The sequence below is a fragment of the Lytechinus variegatus genome, chromosome 1 (genome assembly GCF_018143015.1).
Source record: "Lytechinus variegatus isolate NC3 chromosome 1, Lvar_3.0, whole genome shotgun sequence".
In the NCBI taxonomy this organism is placed as follows: domain Eukaryota; kingdom Metazoa; phylum Echinodermata; class Echinoidea; order Temnopleuroida; family Toxopneustidae; genus Lytechinus; species Lytechinus variegatus.
Genome location: NC_054740.1, coordinates 65,064,332 through 65,090,339, shown reverse-complemented (window position 1 = coordinate 65,090,339; position 26,008 = coordinate 65,064,332). Strand labels below are relative to the sequence as shown.

Below are 26,008 nucleotides of genomic sequence, written 5' to 3'. Positions count from 1 at the left end.
AATTTGATATGCTTTTCATTCAGTAGTTAGTCATAATGAAATCTGCCTCCGTAGATGAGCCATCACAGCAGAGCAATCAAGGTGGGTGGAGAGAGGAGGTTAGATGAGGGTTGCAAGGGAAGGGGACGATGGGAGCAAGGGGCAAGGCAAGGGGCAGGAGACGGGGGGGGGGGGGGGGGGGGCATTTGTATCAAATGAATACAAAGAGGGGCAAACTTGATTGAGTCAGATGGCAACAGATAAACAGTACATCACAAAAAGGGAACTGAAATGATAAAGAATATGTTTAGTGAGTTCCGAATAGCCCTATCAAATTGATAGATATGCGATTGGGTTGAATACAAAAATGTAATTTTGATTTGACAGGGGAAAGGAAAATGGTCAAAGTCCAGTACACTCTTTCTCTCTTCATTGTATGGGAGAACTAACAGGGAGGGAGGTAGAGGAAGGAAGAAAGGGCGATCTGAAGGAGGGAGAATACAGGGAATAAATTTTAAAAAGAAGGGTAGACTGAATCAGGATGATACAGTAAATTGCCACTTGGTCAATAATCACTGCTCTGTTTGGTCCCACCCAATACGGTCTAATTCTATTTCATCTACAACAAGCTTTTCTACTAACCATTTGGTCTCATTGCTTCTTAACCCAATTACCAATTTGCTGAATTCCCAGATAGGCTATACCCATTCCAATTATCATCCACTTGGTTTAACAACACTTATGATTGAATGACCTGCTTGTGAACCAAATTTTAATTCAATGATTTTAGAGTAAAAAATAACAAGTATAAAAAAGTAAAATATCACAGCATCTTTGCATGATGATAAATGATAGTTAGACCCAGTGAATAATAAGTCAAGTAATGGTTGAACCAATCTGTTGGACCAATTTCACAGTAGACTAAGTGGGTGTGATGGACTATCACAGAATTAGAGCACCAAATACATACAAAGTCAATGAAATTCCGAATGCAATAAACATAACAAGGACTGAGGAAGGGGGTAGGGGATCACGCTCAATATAATTTTGAGAGGGTGACCTACGGAGATACTGTTGGTGGTTCCACCACATCTTCAAGAAGACTTGGAGGAGGGTCGAGAATACTGAAGGCAGATTAACAAATTAAATCAAATTAACTTTCTTATTGATTATATTTTACAGGGTAGCTAACTAAAAGTGTGGTCTGTCCTGCATCTTCAGATGGAAGCTTACTATAATGTCCTCAGAATCTTTCATAATTGATTGACAACATCCCACTATGTGTCACAATCTATAAAAAGCACCTAACAAAAAGTCTATCATCTGTGTTGCATTTTCACAGCAGATATTAATAATACAGCATTCCATTATGTTGTATATGGTGAAAATGAATAATAATGACAATGATATGCAATATTTATCTAGCGCTGCAAATTATTAACCAAGCTTTTGCACAGCTACCCTGACTAGGTGCTCAAGCATCTAATGCTTCCTTCCTACTTGGTACCTATTTACTACACCTGGGTTATGAGAGACAAATCTAGATAAACACCCTGCCAAAGGATGCAATTGCCACAGTGGGAAATGTGAGGATGATAGAGGAAAAGACACTGCAAGATTCTTGCCGGATAGATGCAAAACAGACTTTAAGTATGGTGCCTACGGATTTTGATCTGCATTATATTAATGTAGATTTATACCTACATGTATAATGATATAAGATTTTAGAACAAAAGTATATCCCTGTAAACTTGCATTGCTTCTCTGCATCAAATAATAAATACGTTTTATCTACAAACCGCATCACCATATAATTTTCGAGTGATTTGGGGCAAATATGAGATTTAAAGCATTATCAGAGCTCATCATGCCAAACCCCCCTCCCCTCTACATCATGAACACAGGATTTTTCTGTTCTATCATCAACTATTAAGCCACAGTGATCATACTATTTAAAAGTGACAGCAAAAATGTGCAAAAAAGCTCTTTTGTGAAATCATCAAAATACATTAAATTGTGAATCATATTACACAGTGAAACAATGAATAACATGAGTAACACATAAATATAAAACTTGAAGCTTGTTTTCGCAAGTATACATCAATCTAATTTGAAAGTGGTAGAAGCAAAAATATAAGCAATAAGAAATATAATAAAATGTTGCTTTTTGCCAGAATATATGTACATTGGTGGATACAACATTGCGCTGAACATTGCAATGGCACAAAAAGCAGTGAAAGGGAAAAGCATACTATGAATGAAAACCACACATTTCTGTTTTATATTCAAAGAGCTAGATATTGCAGAATATTTGACACTGCACTGCACACCTATATTGCTATAGTTGTGAAATAATCAAAGTAGTTTGACAGATTTGAAAGATATGATTTATTAATTTGACATCAAGTTCAAACAGTTATTACCTCTCAGATACTGATATTTCAAACTTAACATTGGTTTGCTTTTCTAATAATACATACAAATCATAAGTTATAGTGAACAAAAAAGTAAGATTTATTTTGAGTCTGTATTGTTCATTCTTACTTAGGATCCTCTTAAGTTGCGATCCTCTTTGTAAGTTCAGATCTACATATTCATAAGAGATCTCCTCAATTGGGCTCAAGATTTCCTCCAGCAAATTTGTATCTGAATTCTAAAGAATAGTGTAAAGCACAGACCGATACTAGGTAGTTTTCCCTCAGTGACATATGGAGGATTCATGAATCATCAGGACTCATTTATAAAATAGCGTATCTAACCATGGTAACAGGCATCAATTTGGCGTACTGTGACAAAAGCACGCATCAGCTTTGGACGTTTTTATACACGCACCCGATATGCGCCAAATTAAGAGTAATTTATGCAGAAAATCTGCATAAACCATGGATTCAATCGTGGGTTTCAAGACCACCTTTGTGAATTTGGGCCTTTGTGGTTCTTTGTCATGATGGGTATTCGAGAATGCTTCAATCCTCCATATGTCGCTGAGTGAAAACTCCCAAATGTCAAGATGACATAAATTGATAGTAGTTGATCATAGCTCACTTTCTTGGTTTCCTGGCTTCCACATCTTCTGTAACCTCCCTAGTGATAGGTGTAATCTCAATGGGCTGTTGTTGATGAGTGACCTCCCGTCTCCACTGGGTGGTGGTTACCGTCTGAGGAACACCATTGGTTACCGTCTGTGGTTAGAACAGAGATGTTCAACGTTTATTCTTGCTTATTACATGTTTAATCTCTACTAGGTCTGATCCAAGACAAAAGAAAACACTTTGGTTTTTAATGATGATGAGCTTATGAGAATGTTTTTTTTATAAATTCACAAAATTTCTATTTGCATAAATTGCTCTCTCCTCTTTGAAAAATATTTGATACTGCTTTGCTGAATCAGCAATATCTACGACAAAGATCTAGTGAGACTTGACGCCACCCAAGCGTACACTTACAACAAAAAAGGTAAAATTTTGTGATTGTGGAAATATAGAATATAGGGATAATGATTTTCTGCTTAATATAATGGTACTTTTGGATAAATTCGAACACAAGGCTGACCCCAAGGAGGACTGGGTCCTTTGGAAACAAAAGTTTACATACAATTGTGAAATAAAAATGTGCAATTGGAGATCAATATTGAATGTGCATTTTGTTTACCAACAAATGGAAATTCATCAAATAGAATTTCCCTTTGCAAATTATCATAAAGCTTGAAAGAACACAGTGTCAGTGTTGTCACAGTGTGAATACAGTGCTGTCAAACTACTGTCAAACTGTTTTCAAAGTGTGTTTACAGTGTCAGTGTTTTCAAAGTGTGTTTACACTGCTGTCACAATCTTCTAAGAGTATGTTCTCATAGAAGACTATGTAAAGGTGTTATTCATAATGTTCAAATGCTCAAATTAAACAGTGTGAAGATAATTCCAGTATGGACACATCAACAGTGTGAGTTTTCACACAGTTTACAATGTAAAGATGAAATACACACTGTTCAAATTCTCAAATTTAAAGTGTGACAATGTTTTCAAACTGTGAGTCATATTATGGTCACAATGTGAACACACTGGGGTCACAACTGGAAGCACAATGTGAGACACAATGTAGAATACACTGCAAGATGCACTGTGTGACACACTGAACTTAATGTGAATACACTGCAAATGCACTGAACACACTCTGTGGCAGATTGTGGGATACACTGTGAACACAATGTGAACTCAATGTAAACACACTGTGAACACTTTGTGTGAACCTACTGTGGGACACACTGTGAACTCAATGGCCCGAATTCACGAAAAACCTAGCTCCTGGTTTTTGGTGGTTTAAACCCCCTCCTGGTTTAAACCCCGAGCTGGGTTTTTCATTTGCGTTTCACAAAAGAGGTTTAAACCCCGAGGGGGTTTAAATGCGTCATAAAACGTCATGAAACGTCATATTTTTTAGTCTGCTCTTAGATGTGGTTTAAACCATGGTTTAATTTTACGAGCATGCGCACTTGAGAAGTTTGTGAGAAGCCCGCGAAGCTAAGGAAATTTTTCTTGCGGTCCTGGACCTGACAAGTGGTCTTCTTGATTAGAAATTCGTAAGTATTCTTCTTTGAATTCGTAAAAAAAATTCCCGCTTTCCTTCTCTGGAATATATTGATACGTTTTAAGCAGTTATATGAAATTGGTAGTGTTGTTTTTCATGATTGCGAACGAGGTTTTGGTATTGACAAGTCCAGACGATGCACTTTATCGTCGCGTGTGTATTGCCACAGTCCCATCCGTGCATTTAAGTGTTGGGATATTTTGTCGCTGTGTTGTTGAACGAATTGAAGGTGCTCAGCCGCGGGCCGGCCGGGCTTACTTGTTTTATGAATTATGAGCTTCACGAGGATATTTATATTATTATGCCATCTATATCTTAATTTGTCAATGTCAAGATGAAAATGAAATATCTAAATCTACATAATTTTTGTACTATTTGGTGCATTTTAAGAGGAGAAACTCAGAGTCAGAAAGATTTTTTTTTTCAATTTGATTTTGAATTTGCCTTGATTGACTAAACTTCGTAGGCCTAGGACCTACTAAAAAGCCTAAATTGCATTTCAAATTCAAAATATACATTTGTAGATCGAGACCTACCTTTTTGCTTTCAGCACAGGCCAATTTTTGAGGCTTTAGGAATATTAAAGAGTTGATTACTCAAAATTTGGTCTAAAGTCTTTTCACTTGCAAATAGAGAAAATAGAGCCCCCCCCCCACAAAAAAAAATTTAAGTTAAGTCGTTAGGCCTAGGCCTAATTTTGAAAGGCATATTCCAGTTTCAAACAAATTATAACAATGTTTTTTTTATTTATTTATCATTCACAGTGTTTACTGTGAGATTTGCATTTAAAAAGTGATAAACCAATGAATATTTTTTTTTTAATGAAAAATTATTTTTTTTTTTAATTTGACCATTGTTTCACAGAATTACATCGGCATCAGAGGTACCATACAGTGTAGGTCTCTATGGATTATCTCCATCTTCTTCACAGCTTTAAATTACTAAGAGGTATGATTATTAATTTGATTTACATTGTTTTGATTTGTTTAAAAGTATTATTGAAATGATTTAAGATATCGAACATGAAATATTTAGACTGAAGAAATGAAATGGCTTGAATGTAGTTTTTGTTAATCTCAGGAAGTAAATTAAGATTGCAGTAATTATATTGGCAGATCAAATCTACATGCACATGTACAGTTTGGAATGATTATACAGATCACAAATTAAAAGAATTAAAAATAATATTCAACTCTTCTGCATACAGCTACCTTTCCCAAGACATTGTGGGCTACATGATGCTAAAAATCCATTGAAATCGTACAAGGATGGGCCATCTCGAGATCAGTATCGACTGTCAAAAGAAACCGTCACCAATATGCTGGAAGCCGAAATGAAGAGGGACACACAGCTCAGAGGATAGATCAACTTCCTGTTTATTTGCAGGTGTTGACAACTCTCCATTTTTATGCAGTGGGTAAGTAATTTAATTTTTCATAAACGATTATTGAATGTTTCTTGGCACTGTTAAATCTAAATGATTGAGATTGTTTCTATAATTTTAGGACTCCAGATAAAGCTGATATGACAATATCTAGAAATCAGAGAAGGAGGACATAAATAAGAGTATCATTTCAGCAACAGTCAAGTACCTATGAATTGCATAATTTAAAAATTCCAAAACTACCACAGCAGTAGTGAGGCTCTGCTTTTACAACTGTTATGTCAGGTTAGAGTTATAAATTTTGCCATTAACCCGTGGTAGAGCTTCATGAGGTTCACCAAACTTGTACACAAAATTTTGAAATTTTGAATATGAAATTATGCTAATTTATGCAAAATTTATTCATGCTAATTTATGCAAAATTCATAATCACAAAAAATGCTTCTGTATTTGTAGACCAATTTTGATTTTTTTTTCATCCGTCTGGTAGAGCTACATGTACATGAGGGTCCCCAATTTTCCACACAGACTTTTGAAATTTTGACTAGAAAATTATGTTAATTTATGCAAAATTTATTCATATTTCACAAAAAATGCTTCTATGTCACTTCTCTATTAATTTCAATTCTGTTTCCTCAATTTCTGTCACAAATATAATTCACTAGTGACGACTTGACTGAAATTAAAAATTGATGGTACATTGTTTGGGTACTGTACAACCCAATTATTTTTTTTTACCTTTAATCAAAAGATGTGCAAAACTTCAAGGTAAAAAGTCATTAAAGCATTGGGCAAAAAAATTTTCAATAGTTGTTTTTGAAGTCAGCACTGCTGCTATATTGAATCGCATAATGATGGCGAGACTGCCAAAGGCGTTCCACTTGTTAAAATATATTGGAGAAAATTGTATGATATTTGTACAAGATGAATATTCATTGTTTAACATCTGTATGTGCTTCAATGAAATGTTTTAAATTACCTCAAAACAATCACCTCACCTATCAACCATATGGTTTGTTTTATTTTACAGGATCATTTTAAAAGATGCATGGTGATGAGGCAGCAATATCGCAGTCATCAATGTGTCAGAAGCTAAAGCAAGAAGGAAGAGGCAATACATGAAGATTCCTACAAGAGAAGAAGTTGAAGCAACTCGGAGACAGTTCTATCTAACTGTTAGATTTCCAGGAGTGAAAGGTGCAATTGATGGGACACATGTCTACATCAAGAGCCAGGGGGGGGGGATTGGGCCATATGCTTCTTATATACCCCTTCCAACTTCATGTGGAGAGGAATGCCTATAACAATGGCAAAAGCATTAAGAACATAGAAACACAGAGTTCATTCAAATTTATGAAGAATACTTTACTTCTTTATTTGTTAATAAATTGATTATTATAACCCTGTGATTCCTGCAGCTTAGCTTCAGTAACCTCTCTTTCTTTATTCAAAACGTCCATTCGTAGTTTGTGCTCCTTCAAGCTCATATCGTGTCTTTCAATCTCGTTTCATGCTCTTTCAATCTCATATCATGTTCTTTCACTCTCATCTTGTACTCTTTATTTATAAAGTCGAGACCATGTTTCTTCCATTGAACTTCAATTCTAATGGCATGCACTTCTACCAGCTCAAACTCTTCTGACAGATGATTCTTTTTTCCTTGAGATGGGTAATTCAAATTCCATTTTGCAGAACAAAGGTTTGTGGTATTGCTGCAGGGTTAAAATTCAATATTGAAATGCATTTAAGTACATAACATATAGTAACAGTACTGTTGTAAAACACATACTATAAATCATGTTGTCAAAGATGTATGTTGTTTAACGTACTGGTAACTCTCTACTTGATAGGTTCAGCTTCTGACACCAATGTACATTGTGTTTTCTGATTGTTCTCGGAACCATAAATTGAATTTTTGAAAACATTAAAGACTTAATTATAAAAATTTCTTTAAAAACAGACAACAATGCAATGCATTCTTTTCAGAAGTATACAATGTTCAGTGCACAGTTCATTGAATTGTTTGAATCTGGTAACATCCATATATTGAAGCCCTTTTCATGCTTCAAATGATTCACCCTCCCAGTTCAGTTTTATAAATCCCTCTTCACCTCTAAATACCTTACTACATATCTGTAGTATATTCAGATTATTTTGTGTGTACCAGTGTATTGTGCATCCAATTGATCTTGTAATTACATGTACATGTACTTGTACTTGATTTGGGGATCATGTTTAATTTGCTACAGTATTTAACATCTATTTCAACTACTTCTGATATATATATGAGTCTGGCCAAAAATATTCTGGCAGAAAGGGTCAATGGAAAAGGGAAAAACAGGCATGGTAATTTTAATGATACTAAATTACCTTGAAGAGGAATGCGATTTTGAAGAAATTCCACCAGTCTGGGAATGTTTCCTTGATACCTCAGACAAATGAATTTGTAGAATTTGTCCTTGTTGTGAAAGAAATAGATGAACTTCTGTTCTTTTGCAGATTTATAAATATCAACAATGTGTCACATTCATCTCAGTTGGGAGGGTTTTATTATTTTGTTTCAAGGAAAGTGATGAATACTCTTGATAATGTAATTATATTATGATTTGGGAAGTATTTTGAGAGGTCCACTATGTGAGATAGTTTTTATTCAAAAAAGCTTCAACTGGACATGGAGTTTTCACATTTGCAATCATTATTTGTGTATTAATTGCAACAAGCATAAAAAAGAAGAATGACCTTTCATTTTGTGAGGATGCATTTCCTAATTTAAGAACTGTTTATTTCAATAGATTATTAAACATATTTTTGTTTCATAAAATATTTAAAAGATAAATGTTCTTTACACGGTTGATTTATTGAGATATGTCTTTCAGTCAATGATGGATTTGAAGTGGAGGGGGGGGGCAGGATGTTTGATTAGGTTCTATTTAAAGTTCTTATATGCAAGAGTATTTTCTAATCATGTATTACAATAAGGATTAAGAATGCAATTTTATAGTGCTTGCTTCAAAGGATTTTCACTAGTAGGAAAATTGTATTCTGCACTTTTGTTATAAGTACCCCCTTATATATATTATGGGGGGATGTCAGATATATTGTGAGAAATATTCACCCAGAATGGGAAAACGAAATCAGAGTAGATGCACTTGGTTGTTTGGGTGGTGTAACTTGAGGCAGTGCTGGATTTGAAGTTGCCGTATTCCATGGTTGAGGGAAATAAAGATGATAGTTTAATTCTGGGAATGCTTGATATTTATATAGATTTTCAACAAAATTAAATGCATAAATGATCTAAACTAACTTATTAAAAGAATTTTGTATGTATGAAAATGAATTAATTGGAGAATTAAATTAATAAAAAAAAATCACTTCAAAAAACCAAAATCTATTTTTAATTAATGTCAACACAGTTACAAAAAATAAGCGTGAAGGGAGTGAAGTCAAAGTAGATGCACTGGCTTTGCTAGGTGTTATTGGAACTTGATCTATACATGACCTGCAATGTATATATATATATATATATATTTTTTTTTTTGGGGGGGGAGAAACATTGTTCATTGGATTAATACATTACATGTACATGTACTGAGAATATTATATGCCTATCGAATGTCCACTCTAATGAATTTGACATTTGAAAATATTTCCATTATATTTTTTTGCCAAGGTATTTTGTTGTACAATCATTAAGACAGGAAATAGTTATATGCTTGTATATTGAAATTTTCATGATTTCTCTATGTACACCGCCTTGAAATATTGAAATAAAAAAATAGCTAACTTTAAAATATTTAAACTGCTTTGATGTAAGATGCTTCTTATTACAGGTTTTCTGTTGATGCATTTTTGAAAGAGCAAGGGGAGGGGGTGACAGAGAGAAAAAGGTAGTAGGATGGTGAATGTGTGTGCAGTAGCGTACCTAGGATTTTCCACAGGGGGGGGGGGCAAAATCGTCCGCAAAAAAATGACAAAAAGGGGTCTTCAATCACAAAAGGATTTCGTACCAGAAAAAAAGCAAAAAAAAAAAAAACTTCTCGTCGGGGGGGGGGGGGGGGCAGGGATAGGTCCCTTACATGGGTTGTGACTCGTCAGGGGGGGGCAGTCTGCCTCCCGTAGGTACGCTGGTGTGTGAGAGAGATATAGAAAGAAAATGAGCGGTAACAAGAGAAAGATTATGAGAACGAGAGAGAACACTTCATCACTTTCACTTCAATATTGTGTAACTATTGAGAAAAGTTTCAAATTGAAATGAGAAATTGAAATTGATATAATTTATTTTGATAAAAAAATATTCAGGAAATATATATGATAAACCTCTATTTTTTGGGGGGAATAAAATAAACTTCTAATTCTAGCTACAACTACCCCACCCCCAAAAAGGTTATCTTTCCAAAAGTCGGGTCATCTCGTCCCAAATATATGTTTTATTTCGATTTTGAATGACCTTGTATTTTTCACCATCATAAAAGAACTAAACTATTTTGAGTAGGGATTTCAGCCAATGTTTCAGTGATCCACAAATATTTATTTTTTATGCGTGCTAGAGTTATAGGATGCACTTTTGATTACCATTAACAAAATAAAGTCAAGATTTAGGGAATAAATCAGGGCGGTCTCAATTTTAAGAAAGGAAAATAAGCAAATTGGAGGAGTTTACTTCAGAAAATTTTGGGGCGTGTTCTTTCTAGAATTTACATTTGAATTTAATTTTTTTGATATTTTTGGAGATGGAACTGGATTCAAAGGTCGTTTCGCAATTTTGATTATGACGTAAGAACAGCTGATCGACAATCTTTGTTATGATTGTTGTTTTTATACTGAAAAAGCATTAGAAGACCCATATATTTTTCGAATATTGGTTGCCGGACGACTGTACGGGCATGCGCGTTGTTAACTCTCAGCTCAGCCTCAACTAAACTTAGCGATCGAGATCGTAGACATGCAAAATCAACAGCTTATTTTCATATTAAATGCCGCTTAACACCAAAAAGGTAAGTATTAAGAGAAAGCGATCTGATAAGATACTACTTAATCTTGAAACTGATGAAGTAATTATATTCATACTTCAAGTTTCATCGGGTAATCTTTATATTACATCTGTTTGTTGTCATTTTCTTTTCAGCCGAATTAAATTTATTCAATGATTAAAAACATGACATCGATGTTTACGGATGGGACCGACATGAGATTATCGTCGACGCGCAGACGACCGCAATGGTTGAGACAAATTTTCATTTTTATTGCATTTTGTGATGTATATAAAAATAGCGGATGTACAATACAATTCGACTCATCAAACAATGAATACGTTTTTAATGTACTTTCATTTCATGTAATCGACTGAGATTGCAAATTTCGGTATTTTATACCCCAGACTCTGGATTTTCGAACCCTGTTTGCCGTGGTCAGCAAAGACGTAGCAGACAACATACGCTCTACTGAGCATGCTCAGAACCGTGGACTAAAATAAAACCATGGTTTAAACCATGGTTTAATTTTAAACCATGGACTAAAGAAACCATCGTTCGTGAAACAGAGAGGGGGTTTAAACCCCCTCGGGGTTTAAACCATGGACTAAAAAACCTAGGAGGGGGTTTAAACCCCCTCGGGGTTTAAACCTCCTTTGTGAATTCGGGCCAATGTGAACACACTGCAAACACATTGTGACCCCACTATGGGATCACTTATACACTCTGGTGCACATTGTGGTATACACTGTGAACATAGTGTGAACACACTGTGAAGCACACTGAACACACTCTGGTGAAAATTGTGGGACACACTGTGAACACACTGTGAAACACCCTACAGGATACACTGTGAACACACTCTGGGGCACACGAGTGGGAAAGTGTTCAGCAAGTTAGATACCCTGGTTTCAAAAGCAGACAAGAGAGATTATACCAAGAAGCATTTCATGATTATCGAATCTGTAAGATGTAGCAAGGAAGATGGTGCTTGGCAGTCTCACCTGTACAGGACCGGTAGTGGACATGGTGGTGGTGACAACAGGTGGTATCCAGGGCTGTACCTCAACTGGTGCATTGGGACGATGAGGGGGAGAATGAATGATGGGCTTGCGTCCCAGCCATGGCTCACTCTCCAGGTATTCCAGTTGCCTGAAAGACTCCTGACATAGCAACACAAACAGTTAAGGGTTATACTGTTAGGATAAGTAGGTCTACTGGCAGAGTCAGTATATAAAGTGAAAATGTCATGAAGTTAAACAAAACGTAAGAGTGAACAGAGGGCATAATTTACTACTTAGGCCAAGTAAAAAAAGATAGTAGTTGATCGTCCGGGTTTTTTGAGAGCGGTGATGAGGGAGGTCCTTGCTATTTGCTATCTTACTATTTTTTTTAAGAACACGGAGGCATTTTCTCGGTCCGATTTTTGACATCAGTGATGAGGGAGGTCCTTACTATTTACTATTTTTTTTGATATTTTTTATTCAAATGATTGTCAGGCCATGTCAAGCTCGAATTATGTGATGGATGTATGCTCAATAGTAATAATAAATGATTAGAAATATATATATACATATTATTATATATGTATAAATATCTACGATTGATTGGAAATCTATGGAAAATAAAATCTATTGATGTATTATTACTGATGTATACTGGTACTGTATTGTTGTCAAACAGAATGTTCATGTCAAGTGAATAATTTAAACATTTTAATTTATGTAAGGGTAAAAAAAATGCATGGGGGGGTCTTTTTTATTGTCATGGAGTCTTGTTCAATTTTCCAGAGCCAATCTCATTTTTAGCTCTGGGTATGGTTTCGCATCGCAGGTTTCGGGTGCTTGTTCGTGTACATAATGTTTAATACTACTGCTCAATTTTTATTCATTTTTAAAATTGATATTGAATATTAAATCCCTCATTGAATATTCGATGCATTGCCTCCTGACATTAGAAAACTCGCCAGAAAATTCAATGCATTTCACAAATTCACATGTCACGCCAGCACAGTCAATCACATCATCCTAGGCTAGCACACATGCAGTTCTCCCAACAGAGTCACAAGCACACAATCACCGTAACACACATCTAAGTACAGGCGCTATCACTCACCAAAAAACCCGCTGAAATACAAATTACGTCATTAGAATTGATTTATCTGCGCCATATTTCAAGAGCATGCGACGGATTAGTTCAGATTCAGTAAGCAGGGTCCCCGAAAATGCACTAAAAATGAAGAAATCCGCGATCTTTTCCGAGTTTGCAAACTTTATTTCCTCGCTAATTTATGATGGTATCTTCAAAATCCAATAAAAAAACAAATCAGAATTTTTTTCTTTCTTGCAATTACGGCGATATCGGACTTTGCAATTGTTTTTGAAGTTGCGAGAGAGATCCCAGAGTAATCTTGTGAATTTTTTCGTTATTCAGCAGCCATAAAAATAGTTAATAACAAGAAAATTGATGCTGCAATTAAAAAGGGAAGATGGCGAGGACGAGAAACAACACAATTTTTTTTTTTTTTTTTTTTTTTTTTTTTTTTTTTTTTTTTTTTTTTTAGAAAATAGTAAATAGCAAAAATTTTCATGCGGCGGCCAAAAGTGATGCGCGCGAGGACGATCAACTACTTTCTTATTTTACTTGGCCTTACATGAATACTTTTTTTCTACATTAAAAAAATTACTAACATGACTGTAATCATCACTGAATGATCACTTTCATTTTTCATTAAGAGGAATATATATTTACATCCAACAATTTATGATATCAATAATTTCCTAATGGTGTGTTATTACACAAGAATCCTGATTCAGAAAAGTTACATGAAAACTGTTAAATGGAAAAACTGGCGGCAGCGGGTATTATTAGTCTGTTGGCACATACCTTAATTTGCACTTAAATCAGAAATTGAGCCTTAAAATGGTAACTTGTTTTTTTCAACATGCTACAGTTCACAATCTCATTCAGTCCATGTAGTCTGAAAAATTCAGAACAAGTAAGCCTGTTTTGACAAAAGAATGTTTATGTTCACAAGGTTTTCATTTCATTTTGATTCATTTCATCTTTGTCAAAATATTGACTAAGTAACTTCAATCGAGTAAACAAGTAAATATCTTTAACAAAATGACATGGATAAAATTGTAAGCACTGTGATACTTTTTGTGTATAGCGCATATAAATAACTGTTATTATTTTATTATTATTATGGATATACCAAGGTTATGGATATAAATGCCCCCAAACTGGTAGATTCTGCACAATCAAGGTGCTTTGAAGGTATGGATAAATAAGTGATGAGAAAAAAAGTATTATTCATGAAAGCTTGAACAGATACTAGTAAATCCTTTACTTACGTCATCTGCAGGAGTAGGCCTGGTTGGTGTGGGTGTGTAGTACCTCTGCTCTTGGCTGGCAGGAGCCGGTGGAGTAGGGGTCCATTCCATAGGCTGTCTGCTAGGCTCTGTCCTATTCTCCACGGTAATTACCCTCGTCTCTGAGAACATTGGCTGGGTGGGTTGGATCTCCCTGGCAGGCTCCGTCACAGGAACAGGTGCCGGTTGACGGGGTGGGGCATGTACCTCAGCCGTGGGTGCGGGGCGTGCCGCAGGTTCAGGCACGGGCGGGATTTCAAAGCTGTCTTGTCGCTGCATGGTCCGCTGCAGGGGGAGTGGCTGGTCTGGACCTGTAGGGTGGAGGTGAAGACAGAATTTGATATGAAATCATGATGATGACACAGATGACGACATGGTGTGCTGGTAACTAGTGCTCAGCCCCAAGAGGGAGAAGAACAGGAGGAGGAGGAGCAATAAATGATGAAGAAGAAAACAACAAAGAAAAAGATGAAAGAAAATCAAAAGAAGAAGGAGACGAAGATAAGAAGAAGATGAAGAGAAAGAAGAAGACAAAGAAGATGAAGACGAAGACAAGGAAAAATAATAAGATGAAGACGATGGGATGAGGACGAAGAGGAGGAGAAGATGAAGATTTACAAAAATGAGAGAGGATGAAAAATAGGAAAACAGCAACTCACAAAAACAAGCCCATACCCCCAAAAGACAAAAGTGAAGAACAATGCTATACATGCATATACAAACAGAGAAAGAAACATAACAGAAACAAGTCAAGAAAATTAAGAGTTACCAAAGAATAAAAGGGGAGCCAGTGAAGAGAAACTTACAAACTATATGCAAATATATTCCCTGTGATGTCATCCATGTAGTGTATCCATATCAATTCTAATGTTTCCTCTTACAAGTTTATTAATACTCTCCTTCCTTTTTTGTCCTTAATGACCACACAAAGAGACTATACTGATATCACTCTAAAATGTTTCCTCTCATAACGATCCACTAACAAACGCAAGTAACAATTATAGGCATATCAATTACATGTTCCTTAAGATGAATTGATACTACTCTGTAGAAGGTAAGCTTTCACTGACAATCTGTATTTTTGCTTCCCTTAGTTTAGATAAAACACCTATTTGGGGGAAATGGTGCATTTCCCCCAACCAACCGCTGTTCTCATTATCTTCAACAACTCCAGAAAGTATTGGCAATGATGATGATAATATAATGCACTTCGTGATCCCTTTCTTGTTTTGGCAACTTCAACGCAACAATTTCCTGGAAAATTGCCATTTAGATGAAAATGTGGATTATAAGGACAGAGAACTAATCACGATCTATTGTCTTGTTTTTTGGCTATTTCATAAAGATATATTCTATCATGATAGATTCTAGCTTGTTAGCAAGAAATGTATTCTTTTCTATGACTTTCAATGAAAGTTGGCTTATCAATATTTGTCCTTGATGTGTACAATCTATTTGATGTACATGTATGTATTCATACACAGAATTAATGTTGTTATGACTGTGATGATTTGGCAACATTACTTTCAGACCCTAAAGATACAATGAGTAACATATCTGTTGTCATAAATTTGTCGAAAATGAGTCCAAATTTAGACTACAATTTAGGTACAGTGCCAAATAAATGAAACTGTAACTAAATGAATCTATAGATATTCAAAAAGACCTTCGAAACAAGTATGATTTGTTAGTTTGGACAGAATTTGGATACTATGGTCGTACATTCTTTATGAAAACCTTGTCAAATTGTTTTTCAAAATACAATGACTCTCGCGTAATGTGTATGTTTACCATATTGTTAAACATTACACTTTAGTATAGAGGCCTTGACTGATCTTCTTCAATGACATTTAATCACGTCCAGCTCAAAGTTGTGATCAATCATAATCTTACTTCAACAGTGTTTTCCCTCTCTGCTGTAATCATTATAGCAAAAACATGAGAGCTTAGAGCTGTTTAGTCCAGAATAGTTCTAAATAACCTTTGCAATTTATAGTGGTGTTTAATGCAATTGTTTTGGAAAGTAAAAGAGGAAGAAAAACAGCTTTGATACAAAACACAACTTAATTTCCTCCTATTTTATTGAAAGCGAAAATCTATGAACCTATAAAAATACTTAAATTTTACAATGTTACTTGGCTATATATTGGAAAATGAAGAAGCTGATGTACATGTACTTGCTTGTATAATGTAATCTTATTGATGTTTATCTTCTGTTTCCAAAATAAATGATGATACACGTGAATAATAAGTAGAATGATATGATGTTATGTTAGATTTAATTTCAATGTGATTTTCAAGTCCCATTAATGTAAAACATTTTCATTATTACGATTGCTACACCCTATATGAATTACAAACCCAAAATTTGAAATATTTGTATGTAGAAACAGATTCATCCCCAGAGAACTCAAAACCACTTGCCATTTTGCCAACATGAAGCAAAACATACCCAAGCAGGCAATGAGATTGCAGGTATACTATTAACACAGGTCATTTAAGGCCCTAGCTGTCACATCATTCTGTGCAAAAGCCTTGCGTGAGACTTGCCGGTAGCAATTTCTACTGCCAACATTTGACGGTGTAACATAGCAAGTATCTCACAAGAGGTTGCTTGCAGGATTAATTTGCAGCCAACTTTTTCCAATCTCGCAAGACGTTGCTTGCAGGATTAATTTGTGGCCAACCTTTTTCCACTCTCACAAGAGGTTGCTTGTAGGATTAATTTGCAGCCAACTTTTTCCAATCTCGCAAGACGTTGCTTGCAGGATTAATTTGGAGCCAACTTTTTCCAATCTCGCAAGAGGTTGCTTGCAGGATTAATTTGTAGCCAACTTTTTCCAATCTCGCAAGAGGTTGCTTGCAGGATTAATTCGCAACCAATTTTATCCAATCTCGCAAGACGTTGCTAGCAGGATTAATTTGGAGCCAACTTTTTCCAATCTCGAAAGACGTTGCTAGCAGGATTAATTTGGAGCCAACTTTTTCCAATCTCGCAAGAGGTTGCTTGCAGGATTAATTTGCAGCCAACTTTTTCCAATCTCGCAAGAGGTTGCTTGCAGGATTAATTTGCAACCAACTTTTTCCAATCTCGCAAGACGTTGCTAGCAGGATTAATTTGGAGCCAACTTTTTCCAATCTCGCAAGAGGTTGCTTGCAGGATTAATTTGCAGCCAACTTTTTCCAATCTTGCAAGAGGTTGCTTGCAGGATTAATTTGCAGCCAACTTTTTCCAATCTCGCAAGAGGTTGCTTGCAGGATTAATTTGCAACTAACTTGTTCCAGGTGAGTCATGGGTGATTGCAGGCACGGTTACATGTACCTGTATATCACCCATTATCGTTTTCGCCGATCAGTTTCCAAGCTCTCATCTGGCAGAACCTTAGCTAGCAGGTAAGATGCAGGCAAAACTTTCCAAAATCCTTGTCTGCCTGCATTAATCTTTTTGCATGTTGAAAAACTCTGCAGGCAACAAGCCAAGTAGCTTGCATGGAAAGATGTGACAGCACCCTTAATACTCTTTAAAAATGTTGTACGTTACTTTCAATCATAATACATTTCTCTGTTGTGTACATGGATTTCGATCATAATACATTTCTCCCTGCATTCCTCATGCGGATGTTAGTTTATCATCATTTAAGAAAGGTACATTTCAAGAAAAAGAATATTTCAAGAAAAATGGTAGTCCCCTTGACTGTTTTTCAATTTCACTGAATGATCTGATTAAATATTAGTTGATGAATGATCTGTACTAATGATTTAGTATTGTAACTGATCTAACAACCAATCATGTACCAATAAAATCCATTCTCTATCAAGCTTTGAACTACTACCCTTGGTCCCTCGCAAAGATTGAATTCAATAATAATACCAAGATGCACCCATCTCTGCATGCTCAAAGATGTAGAAATTAAGTAAACATGCATTTCCTTACTCCAATGGAGGCTATTCCTTCAAAATAGCAAAATTCAGAACAAATTCAAAATAAATAAGCATTAAAATATAGATATATGACTGGTCCTCAGAATGAGTATATTTATTCTCTATATCTCTAGATGGAATGAGTATGATTTTACCAAGGTGATAGTCAGCATGCAGTACAGGCGGCAAGACTTTCCCTTTCTCACCATGGGGTGGCGCTCCAGTCTTTACGATAAAGGTCTTGGTCATGTTGGCATAGGCCCGGGGCCCAACAGGGAACTTGGGTGTCTTGGAACCAGAGATGCTCTCGGTAGACGAGCTCAGGTCGTACTCCTTGGGAGGCTCCGGAGACTTGAGTCCGTCCTTCCGGTTCCAAAATTCACTCTCCTGGGAGACAATTAAAAAGGGATGCATCATTATATATACAAATAGTTTTTGAGGTGCTTCAGTACCGGTCTTTTTCATAAAGTTTATATTTCAATATCTATAATGAAGAATGTATTCTATCTTTACTATAATCTGTTCATGCATATGAATATTCATGAATTATTGTAGCATATTATTAAGAAAGTTGATTTCTGAATACATTGTAATTTGTTTAAGAGATGTTGAATAAATTAATTTAAATTTAAATCAATGGCATTATACAAACATTTAATGAGTAATTAAACTAAATCAAACATCAAATATTTGTAACAAAGACTAAAGAGAAAGAGAAAAGAGAGAGAGAGAGAGAGAGGGGGTATAATAGCAGAAAACAAATAGCAGAGAGAGTGTGAGAGAGAGACAAGTTGTGGGTTGAAGTGAGCAAAGTGAGAGAAAGGTTTAAGAGAGAGAAAGATCAAATAAATTTAGGCCAATGGGAACAGTAAGGGATATAAAATGCAAAGAAAAAATATAGCAAAATTTATGATAAAGAAGAAAAAGAGACAAATGAGAATGAGGATATACCATATTAAAGTGACATGAATGGTGAGCGAGCAAACAAGATAAAGAAATGATTAACAAACCTTCCTTGGAAGTCCACCGGGGTTCTGTAGCCAAACCTCTGCACCGGGGTCGATTAGGTTGCGCCTGCGAGGGGGACGGTAGTACTGCTGGATACCGGTATCAGAATCATAACCTGACTGAGAGTTGGTGCGGCGTGGAGGCCGGGACTGGGTTGCTGGAGGGGTCCTATCAACAAAATCTAATTAAACAAGTAAAAGAGAGATAGACTGGATTAAAAATCAAGACATGACAAAAAGAAGAAAAATGTGGGTAAGTTTAAATTCAAAATTTTCTTTTTAACAAAGCATATGCCCATCTTCCTTCATAATGATTAATAAACACATTCAACGAGGTAAAAGGGGTAAATGTCCAATTGTATTGCTTTACGATAATGGCTTTCAAATTTCCATTATGATGGTAGGTATCATATATGACAACAAAGAAAGGGTTGCATAACATCATACTTTATATCCATACCATACTTCAGTATTTGTGTTCTTCAAAGATTGAGGACTAAATACAAGATAAAGGATAGAAAATAACAGATTACAGAACAAATGGATATGATAAATGAGGAAGAATGAAAATGATTGAAAAAAGATTAAAATAACATTAATATTGATTCGTGACAGAGATAAATAAAAATATTACTCACTTGGCGATCTGTCGGCCACCACCCCTCTTGGTATGTTGTCTACCTCTGTTGGTTCATCAATGTGCAGATCAACTTCATCAAAGTTCTTTCTAGGTGTGGATGTAGCCTGAGGTCTGTGATTGGTCAATGTTTGAGATGTGTTATGGTACCCACCACTGGATTGGTGGGTTTGAAAGTGAGTTCGGTTAATCCTGTCATCTGATTGGTTGTTGTTGTTGAGTTGATGGTGAGAAAGGATGGCACGGTTGTCTAGTGAGGCATGCGTGTTATGGTTAGCATCAACTGATGATGAATTGTAAGGGGCACTGAGTTTCTGGATTTCGTTGCTCCAGTGAGATAGCATCTTGACAGCATCATCAAGATTACTGAAGGGATCCTCGTTAGTAGTAGAGTTGTTATTATTAGTCTCAAGGAGTTCATCAAGGCCAGAATTGCTCACACTACGGGTGAAGACTCGCCCGTCTTTGTTGTATGAAGGGGTGCTTCCATGCATGGAGGAGAGAGGGGGATGGGTTGTGTTAAGGGTCACACTTTGTGATGGGTTAGTCGCCTCCACATGCAGGGTTTGTTTGTTTAACGTCCGCACATTTCGCTCAGTCCGAGCCGGCTGCTGATTATAAGGTGGATTGTCGGGCAATCGCGACTCTGGAAGATGAAAATGACGACCCACTGGACTCTTTTCGCCATCCTTGGGTTGCATAGGACTGGTTGGAAAGAACCTCTGTGATGCAGAAGGGCCTGGCAAAGTTTGACCAGTCTGTTGCATAGAATTGCTGTTATAGCTATACCCGTAATTATTCCAGTGCTCTATCTCTTCTCTCCTGTTAGGAACATTATTGGATACCACCTCACGTAAATTATGGTTCTGGTGCTTGCGGGACAGAGTCCCACCATTTTGCAGAGTCCTACTACGAGTGTTTCCCTTAGGGGGTAAGGTTGCCAAATTTTCAAACTGTGGCCTCCCTGGACGCTGTGGGATAGGCTGGACTACATTTGTTTTACTTTGATTTGTGCCACTACCCCTCGGATTCTTGCTACTGGTTATTATCTCATCACGCAAATCAAACTGAACCTTATTACCACCTTTCTGGCTGCTATCTGATTTACTTTCCCCAGACCTATCATAAGAGTGTTCCTTTGAACCCACGCATGTGCCTTGATTACCATTATTAGTGCCTCTTCGAAGCTCCCTAATCCTGTTCATAACCCAATCATAAGAGGGGAGTGTTGGAGGTACAGAGGATGCTCTTGGTGGCTGTTCCACCTCAGGCGACAGGTCCCTTTGGTAGCTACCTACCGGCAATCTGGACCCTTGCTTCTCACTTTGGTCATAAAAACTGACTTTTGGTCGCTCGTTTGGAATAGGAATGGGTCTTGAAAGACTTGGTACACTTGATGGAGAGAGGAGGAAGTCTGCTTTTCTGAATGCAGACTTCAGCAAATGTTGGGAAGGGGTGAGATCTGACTGACCAGTTCTTTCTCTAGAGCTTGTATCGGGAGTATGGGATATGGACTCATATTCCTGATCCCCGGAGGTTATCTGGGAAGGATGCACAGAGGAACCCTTTTGGGGAGTAGACTGGTATTGTGAGTTACTACTGGAAGACTGTTGTGTGTGGATGTACTGATGTGATTGGTTACTATGAGAATGATACCCATTACCAGGATGATTCCCGCTACCATGGTTACGCTGTGATTGGTAGTAAGGACTATTATCGTTTCTATAGTGATGAGGATAGTGAGCAGTAGGTATAGATGAAGTAGAAGAGGAGGAAGAAGAGGAGTGAATGGAAGTATCATATAGATGCTCTCCCATGGATGTTGAGACTGATAGAGGAACAAAGGCAGATGTTGGAGAGCGTAAATTTCCTGAGGAGATGGCTGCGGGCTGCCCACCATGCTGTTTCTGAAGGCTTGAGGAAGCATCGCCTGGCCTTGGAAGAAAGCTATCAACTTCTTCATAAGGGTTAACCCGAACATTGACTTTAGGCTGATGCTGCGGTGACGAGGACTGATCTATCGCTTTACTACCAGAGTCACTCTTCCACTGGGTAATGGGTATAGCTGGATAATGATAGGACCCATCCTTGTTTAGAACAGCTTCAACTTGGACAGTCTTCTTCCTCCGCTCTGTGGTGTTTCTAATTGTGGTCTCAGAGCCGTCATTTCCCTTGTACCTTGTCACATCGATACTAGTTTCATGTGGGCTCACTCCTGAGAGACTAGATGTCAAGGTCTGGTAAGAAGAGGACTTGTAACCAGAATCAACCGAAGGTGTCAAGGAGTTGGAATCGGACACCCTGGACGATACCTTCAACGGTACACTACTGCTGTATGCCGTTTTGGTATTCGTAGCAAAGCTGGCATGTCCAGAAGAAGTGTTTGTAAATGGCACGCTACCAGCCCGAGAGGCTAGCTCTGTCCGTGACTGGTACCGCCTCTGTTCCTGTGCGGAATTGCTATGGCTATTGTGGTAGTGAAGGTTTGGTAGATGCATGGATATATCGTAGGCAGACACACGCCATGATAAACACCAACAAACAGGAATAAATATGGAGGAAGGCAGAGATTAAAAGGAAGATGTTAGTGGATCATACCATGTTAATAATAACTTGAATAAAAACCGGGTGAATTCACAAATTGGTTAATAGAGTTGCTCCTTGCGACTGTCATGAAATTACCCCCAAATCACCTCCTTGATATGATTTTAAACAGCATCGATGTTTAAAGCTCGGTAATTCACTATATTTTTTGCTATATTTTTTATCATTATTCCCCTGCAAATGTAGGTGTATCCACTTTCTCCACGGATAGTCTTGATAAGATAGTATACATGATAAAGTAATACAAATATGATACAGTCGCAAGTAGCATCTAATTAGAAAATTCCTGAACATGCTATGAAATGTTTAACACCAATACATATATAACTTATCATGCAATGGGTCACATCAAACACATACCTGGGGCCCGTTTTAAAAAGAGTTGCAATTGATCAACCGCAACTATGGACGGTCAGCAACTTCAACATCTAAACTGCATGTGTGTTCAAAATATTTTCTAGATATGATGTACATTCATACATTCACTGTTCTCTTGAAAATTTTCAGTGTGATCCTTTTTTGTTTATTAAGGAGATGTGCAAATTTCCTGTAGAAAAAAAGTATGGCATGTATGGATTTCCATACAGTTGAGATTGATTGGATCAATTGTAACTCTTTGTAAGATGGGGCCCAGATGTCGAAACACCAATGATCTTTAGTTAACTCATGTAGAAACATAATATATGAATGGCTCACCAGAATGAGAAAGAAAAAATATATATGACTTAAATATGATTTTAAGAACAAATTAGGAGTTTAGTTTAATAATTCAAATAATTCTTGATGAAAAGAAAATTAAATGGATTTAAATGAATGATTAATCACATTTTTTTCCAATGAGAGTATTTTTCATATATCTGTTTACAAACCCCTCCAACCAGAAAAATAATAATAGTTAATAGAAAATAATTGCTGGTTTTGCGTTGGTGTCTCCTTCATTTACATAAAGATCTTGTAGTTCATGCCAAAATGCAATGCAAACACAATTGATGTTCACCCCATGATATTCAAAATAATGCACCATGATATAATTAATGAAACCATGAAAAAAAACACATGAATTTAAGAAGATAGGAAAATTTTGCATCACACATCAAAAGGGTCAGTAGTACTTCTCTTTTTCCTTCACCAGCAAACCAACTTGAATAAAAAATATCACAAAGGCATCAAAACCAGTGAAGTGTTGTTCCATCTAAAAGGCCAAGTAAGGGAACCATGTAGGCCCTGGCCAAGTCTACAGGGATTAAAAATCTCTTTGCAACAAACGGGGTAAATACAAAGTCCAGAAGGGGGAACAGCCTAATATCAAGTTTGATAAAGAATATACAATTCTTCAATGTTAATGTGTTTGTTGGCATATTCTACCAATTAAAAAAAAAGGAGAAATAAAAGAAAGGGATGGGGGGGGGGTCATGGATTTATTAACACATCCATATATTGCAGCCAATTAGGCTGAATTGCATTTGATCTACATCAATAAGCCTTTTCTATTAAATCAAGTCATAATAAATCGTAATTTAAAAGAATGTAAATACATTACCATGTACTTGGTAATAACTTACCCATCGTTCCTCAGTTGTGAATTGGTAAGAATGGGAGGAACTGGATCATAAGGCGTAGAAGGTGTAGCAGGGACCTTTGGTGACTGATCATCAGCAGGTCTCTGGTAAACAGGGTCACGAACCCTATCGTGGGTCAGATCAGATAGCTGCCTGTTGAGTGGTCTCTCATGGGGTTCCCATTCTCGGGTCGTGGTGGTGGTGACAGTCCGCTGAACGTAGCTCTGGGCTGGCTTGGCAGTGTTCATTTGCCCAAGCTCGCTAATGGATTGCTCTAAGTCTTTTGAAATAGAAAGAGGGGGAGGTGACACACCCCGTCTCAAAGACACGCCACCATCCTGAGTGCCAGTCATCAACAGGCGATCAGGTGCAGGAGACATTGCATTCTGCACTGGTGTTACTTCTGTGGCCACCACTGGAGCCTGGTTGATAGGAGTGATGTTGTTACCTTGACGATCCTGCAACTTCTGCTGTTGTTGCGCAAGCCAAGACGGTGGCTCTTCCCTCTTGGCGGACAGTGGTGGGGACACCATAGGGGGTGCCGGCTCGACGTCACCCTCAAAACGAACACGTAACTTTGGAGATGCATTGACAGGCGTGACTCTGATAGGTTCTCCTGGGGATTCTCTCACAATAGGTCTTCCTTGTTCCCTCTCCCGCTTTTCACGAAGTTTATCCTGCTGCCTCCTGAGCCAGCCAAGCCCATCATCGTCACCATTATTGGTAGGACTGACAGGGCTAACCTGCGCAGGGGATGGAGGGGATGGCTGGTATTGTTCAGGTGCATTAGGGCCTTTCCTTAGGAGTTGAAACCTATCCTCTCTTGCTTTTACAGGACGCGCCTCATACTTGGTATGCACAGGAGATGTTGGGCCATTTTCTAATCTACTTGCATAAGGAGTCCTTTCTGTCACCCTACTAACAGAGTTGGGTACGATAGGGGTCTCCACCGGCCCATTCATCTGTGCTACATACGGTTGGGCTGGACTAGCATTGTGACCTATCTGGTTATATGTCATAGGTGTCGGTCCATTGGGAACATTGATTTGTCCTGGGTTGAGGTTCACCTGTCCTGGGTTTAAATTCACTTGTCCATTCTGAACCATTGGTCCATTTTGAACAACCCGTCCATTCTGACTCACAGGACCATTCTGCATTGTCCGATGGTTTGATCCCTTTGGCGTGATCTCATACGTGGGATTGTGCTGCTCCACAGAACGTGGCACACTAATGCCTCCATTCATCATTGGTGGTGCGGATTGCTCCTTATTCGTCACAAGAACAGGTGTGATCATTTCCTGTTGGACCACCTCCTGCTGGATCCTCTCCTGTTGTGGACCACTCTGGTTGGTGTTGGGGTTCTGCTGAAGCTTCTGCTGCATGGCGTCTGTAATCTCTGCGTATGGGTTCTCGGCTTCACTGGACTCCTTCCTAGATGCTGGTTTCTTGGAGGGCGAAGAGTTCTCCTGGCCAGCAGCTTCTTCTTTGATATCCTCCTGGACTGGTGGTGGCGGTTTGGGTTTGGATTGGGAAACCGGAGCATGGCGGAGATCCTCACTCACACTAACAATGCGCCTTGTGTGGACAGGCTCATGATGGAGAACCTGGGATCAAACAATTGAGAATAAAGAAGTTGTATTCGAAGATGATGATGGTTATGATGATATCAAGAAAAAAGAAGAGTACATATATAAGTATATTAGCACCTTCATCATGATCACAATCATCATCATCACTTAATAGTAGATTCAAGAGTTTTTCTTTCAAAGCACATAAGAATACAAAATCAAAGGTTATTAAAGGGAATATGAGACGAAATACACCATCTGATATAGTTGACATCCTTCAGATACAAAATACTGTTTAGACCAAAGGCAGAATATTGAAACTCACTATATGCCTTTGTGACATTATAGGGCCTATCCTGTCCATGATTCAAAATTTACAACAGAACTTCCTAAAAATCTAAAGAACCATTTCTTTTAACCT

General features: G+C 37.3%; 1 protein-coding gene and 1 long non-coding RNA gene across 2 annotated transcripts in view; one reads left to right on the top strand and one right to left on the bottom strand.

The window, feature by feature from the left end:
- Positions 1-26,008, bottom strand: part of LOC121419898 — a 100,999-nt gene that overhangs the window by 74,556 nt on the left and 435 nt on the right. The window contains exons 2-9 of the mRNA XM_041614381.1: positions 24,023-25,623; positions 19,858-20,678; positions 19,223-19,401; positions 18,368-18,599; positions 14,274-14,602; positions 11,922-12,080; positions 3,025-3,161; positions 1,044-1,103 (exon numbers count right to left, since the gene is read on the bottom strand). Coding sequence (XP_041470315.1) covers positions 1,044-1,103; positions 3,025-3,161; positions 11,922-12,080; positions 14,274-14,602; positions 18,368-18,599; positions 19,223-19,401; positions 19,858-20,678; positions 24,023-25,623 — 3,518 coding nt within the window. The remainder of the gene's footprint in view (positions 1-1,043; positions 1,104-3,024; positions 3,162-11,921; positions 12,081-14,273; positions 14,603-18,367; positions 18,600-19,222; positions 19,402-19,857; positions 20,679-24,022; positions 25,624-26,008) is intronic.
- LOC121419920 lies at positions 4,255-8,589 on the top strand. The gene is made up of 4 exons (XR_005970659.1): positions 4,255-4,555; positions 5,428-5,511; positions 5,771-5,980; positions 6,978-8,589. It is a non-coding gene; the product is annotated as an uncharacterized LOC121419920 (long non-coding RNA).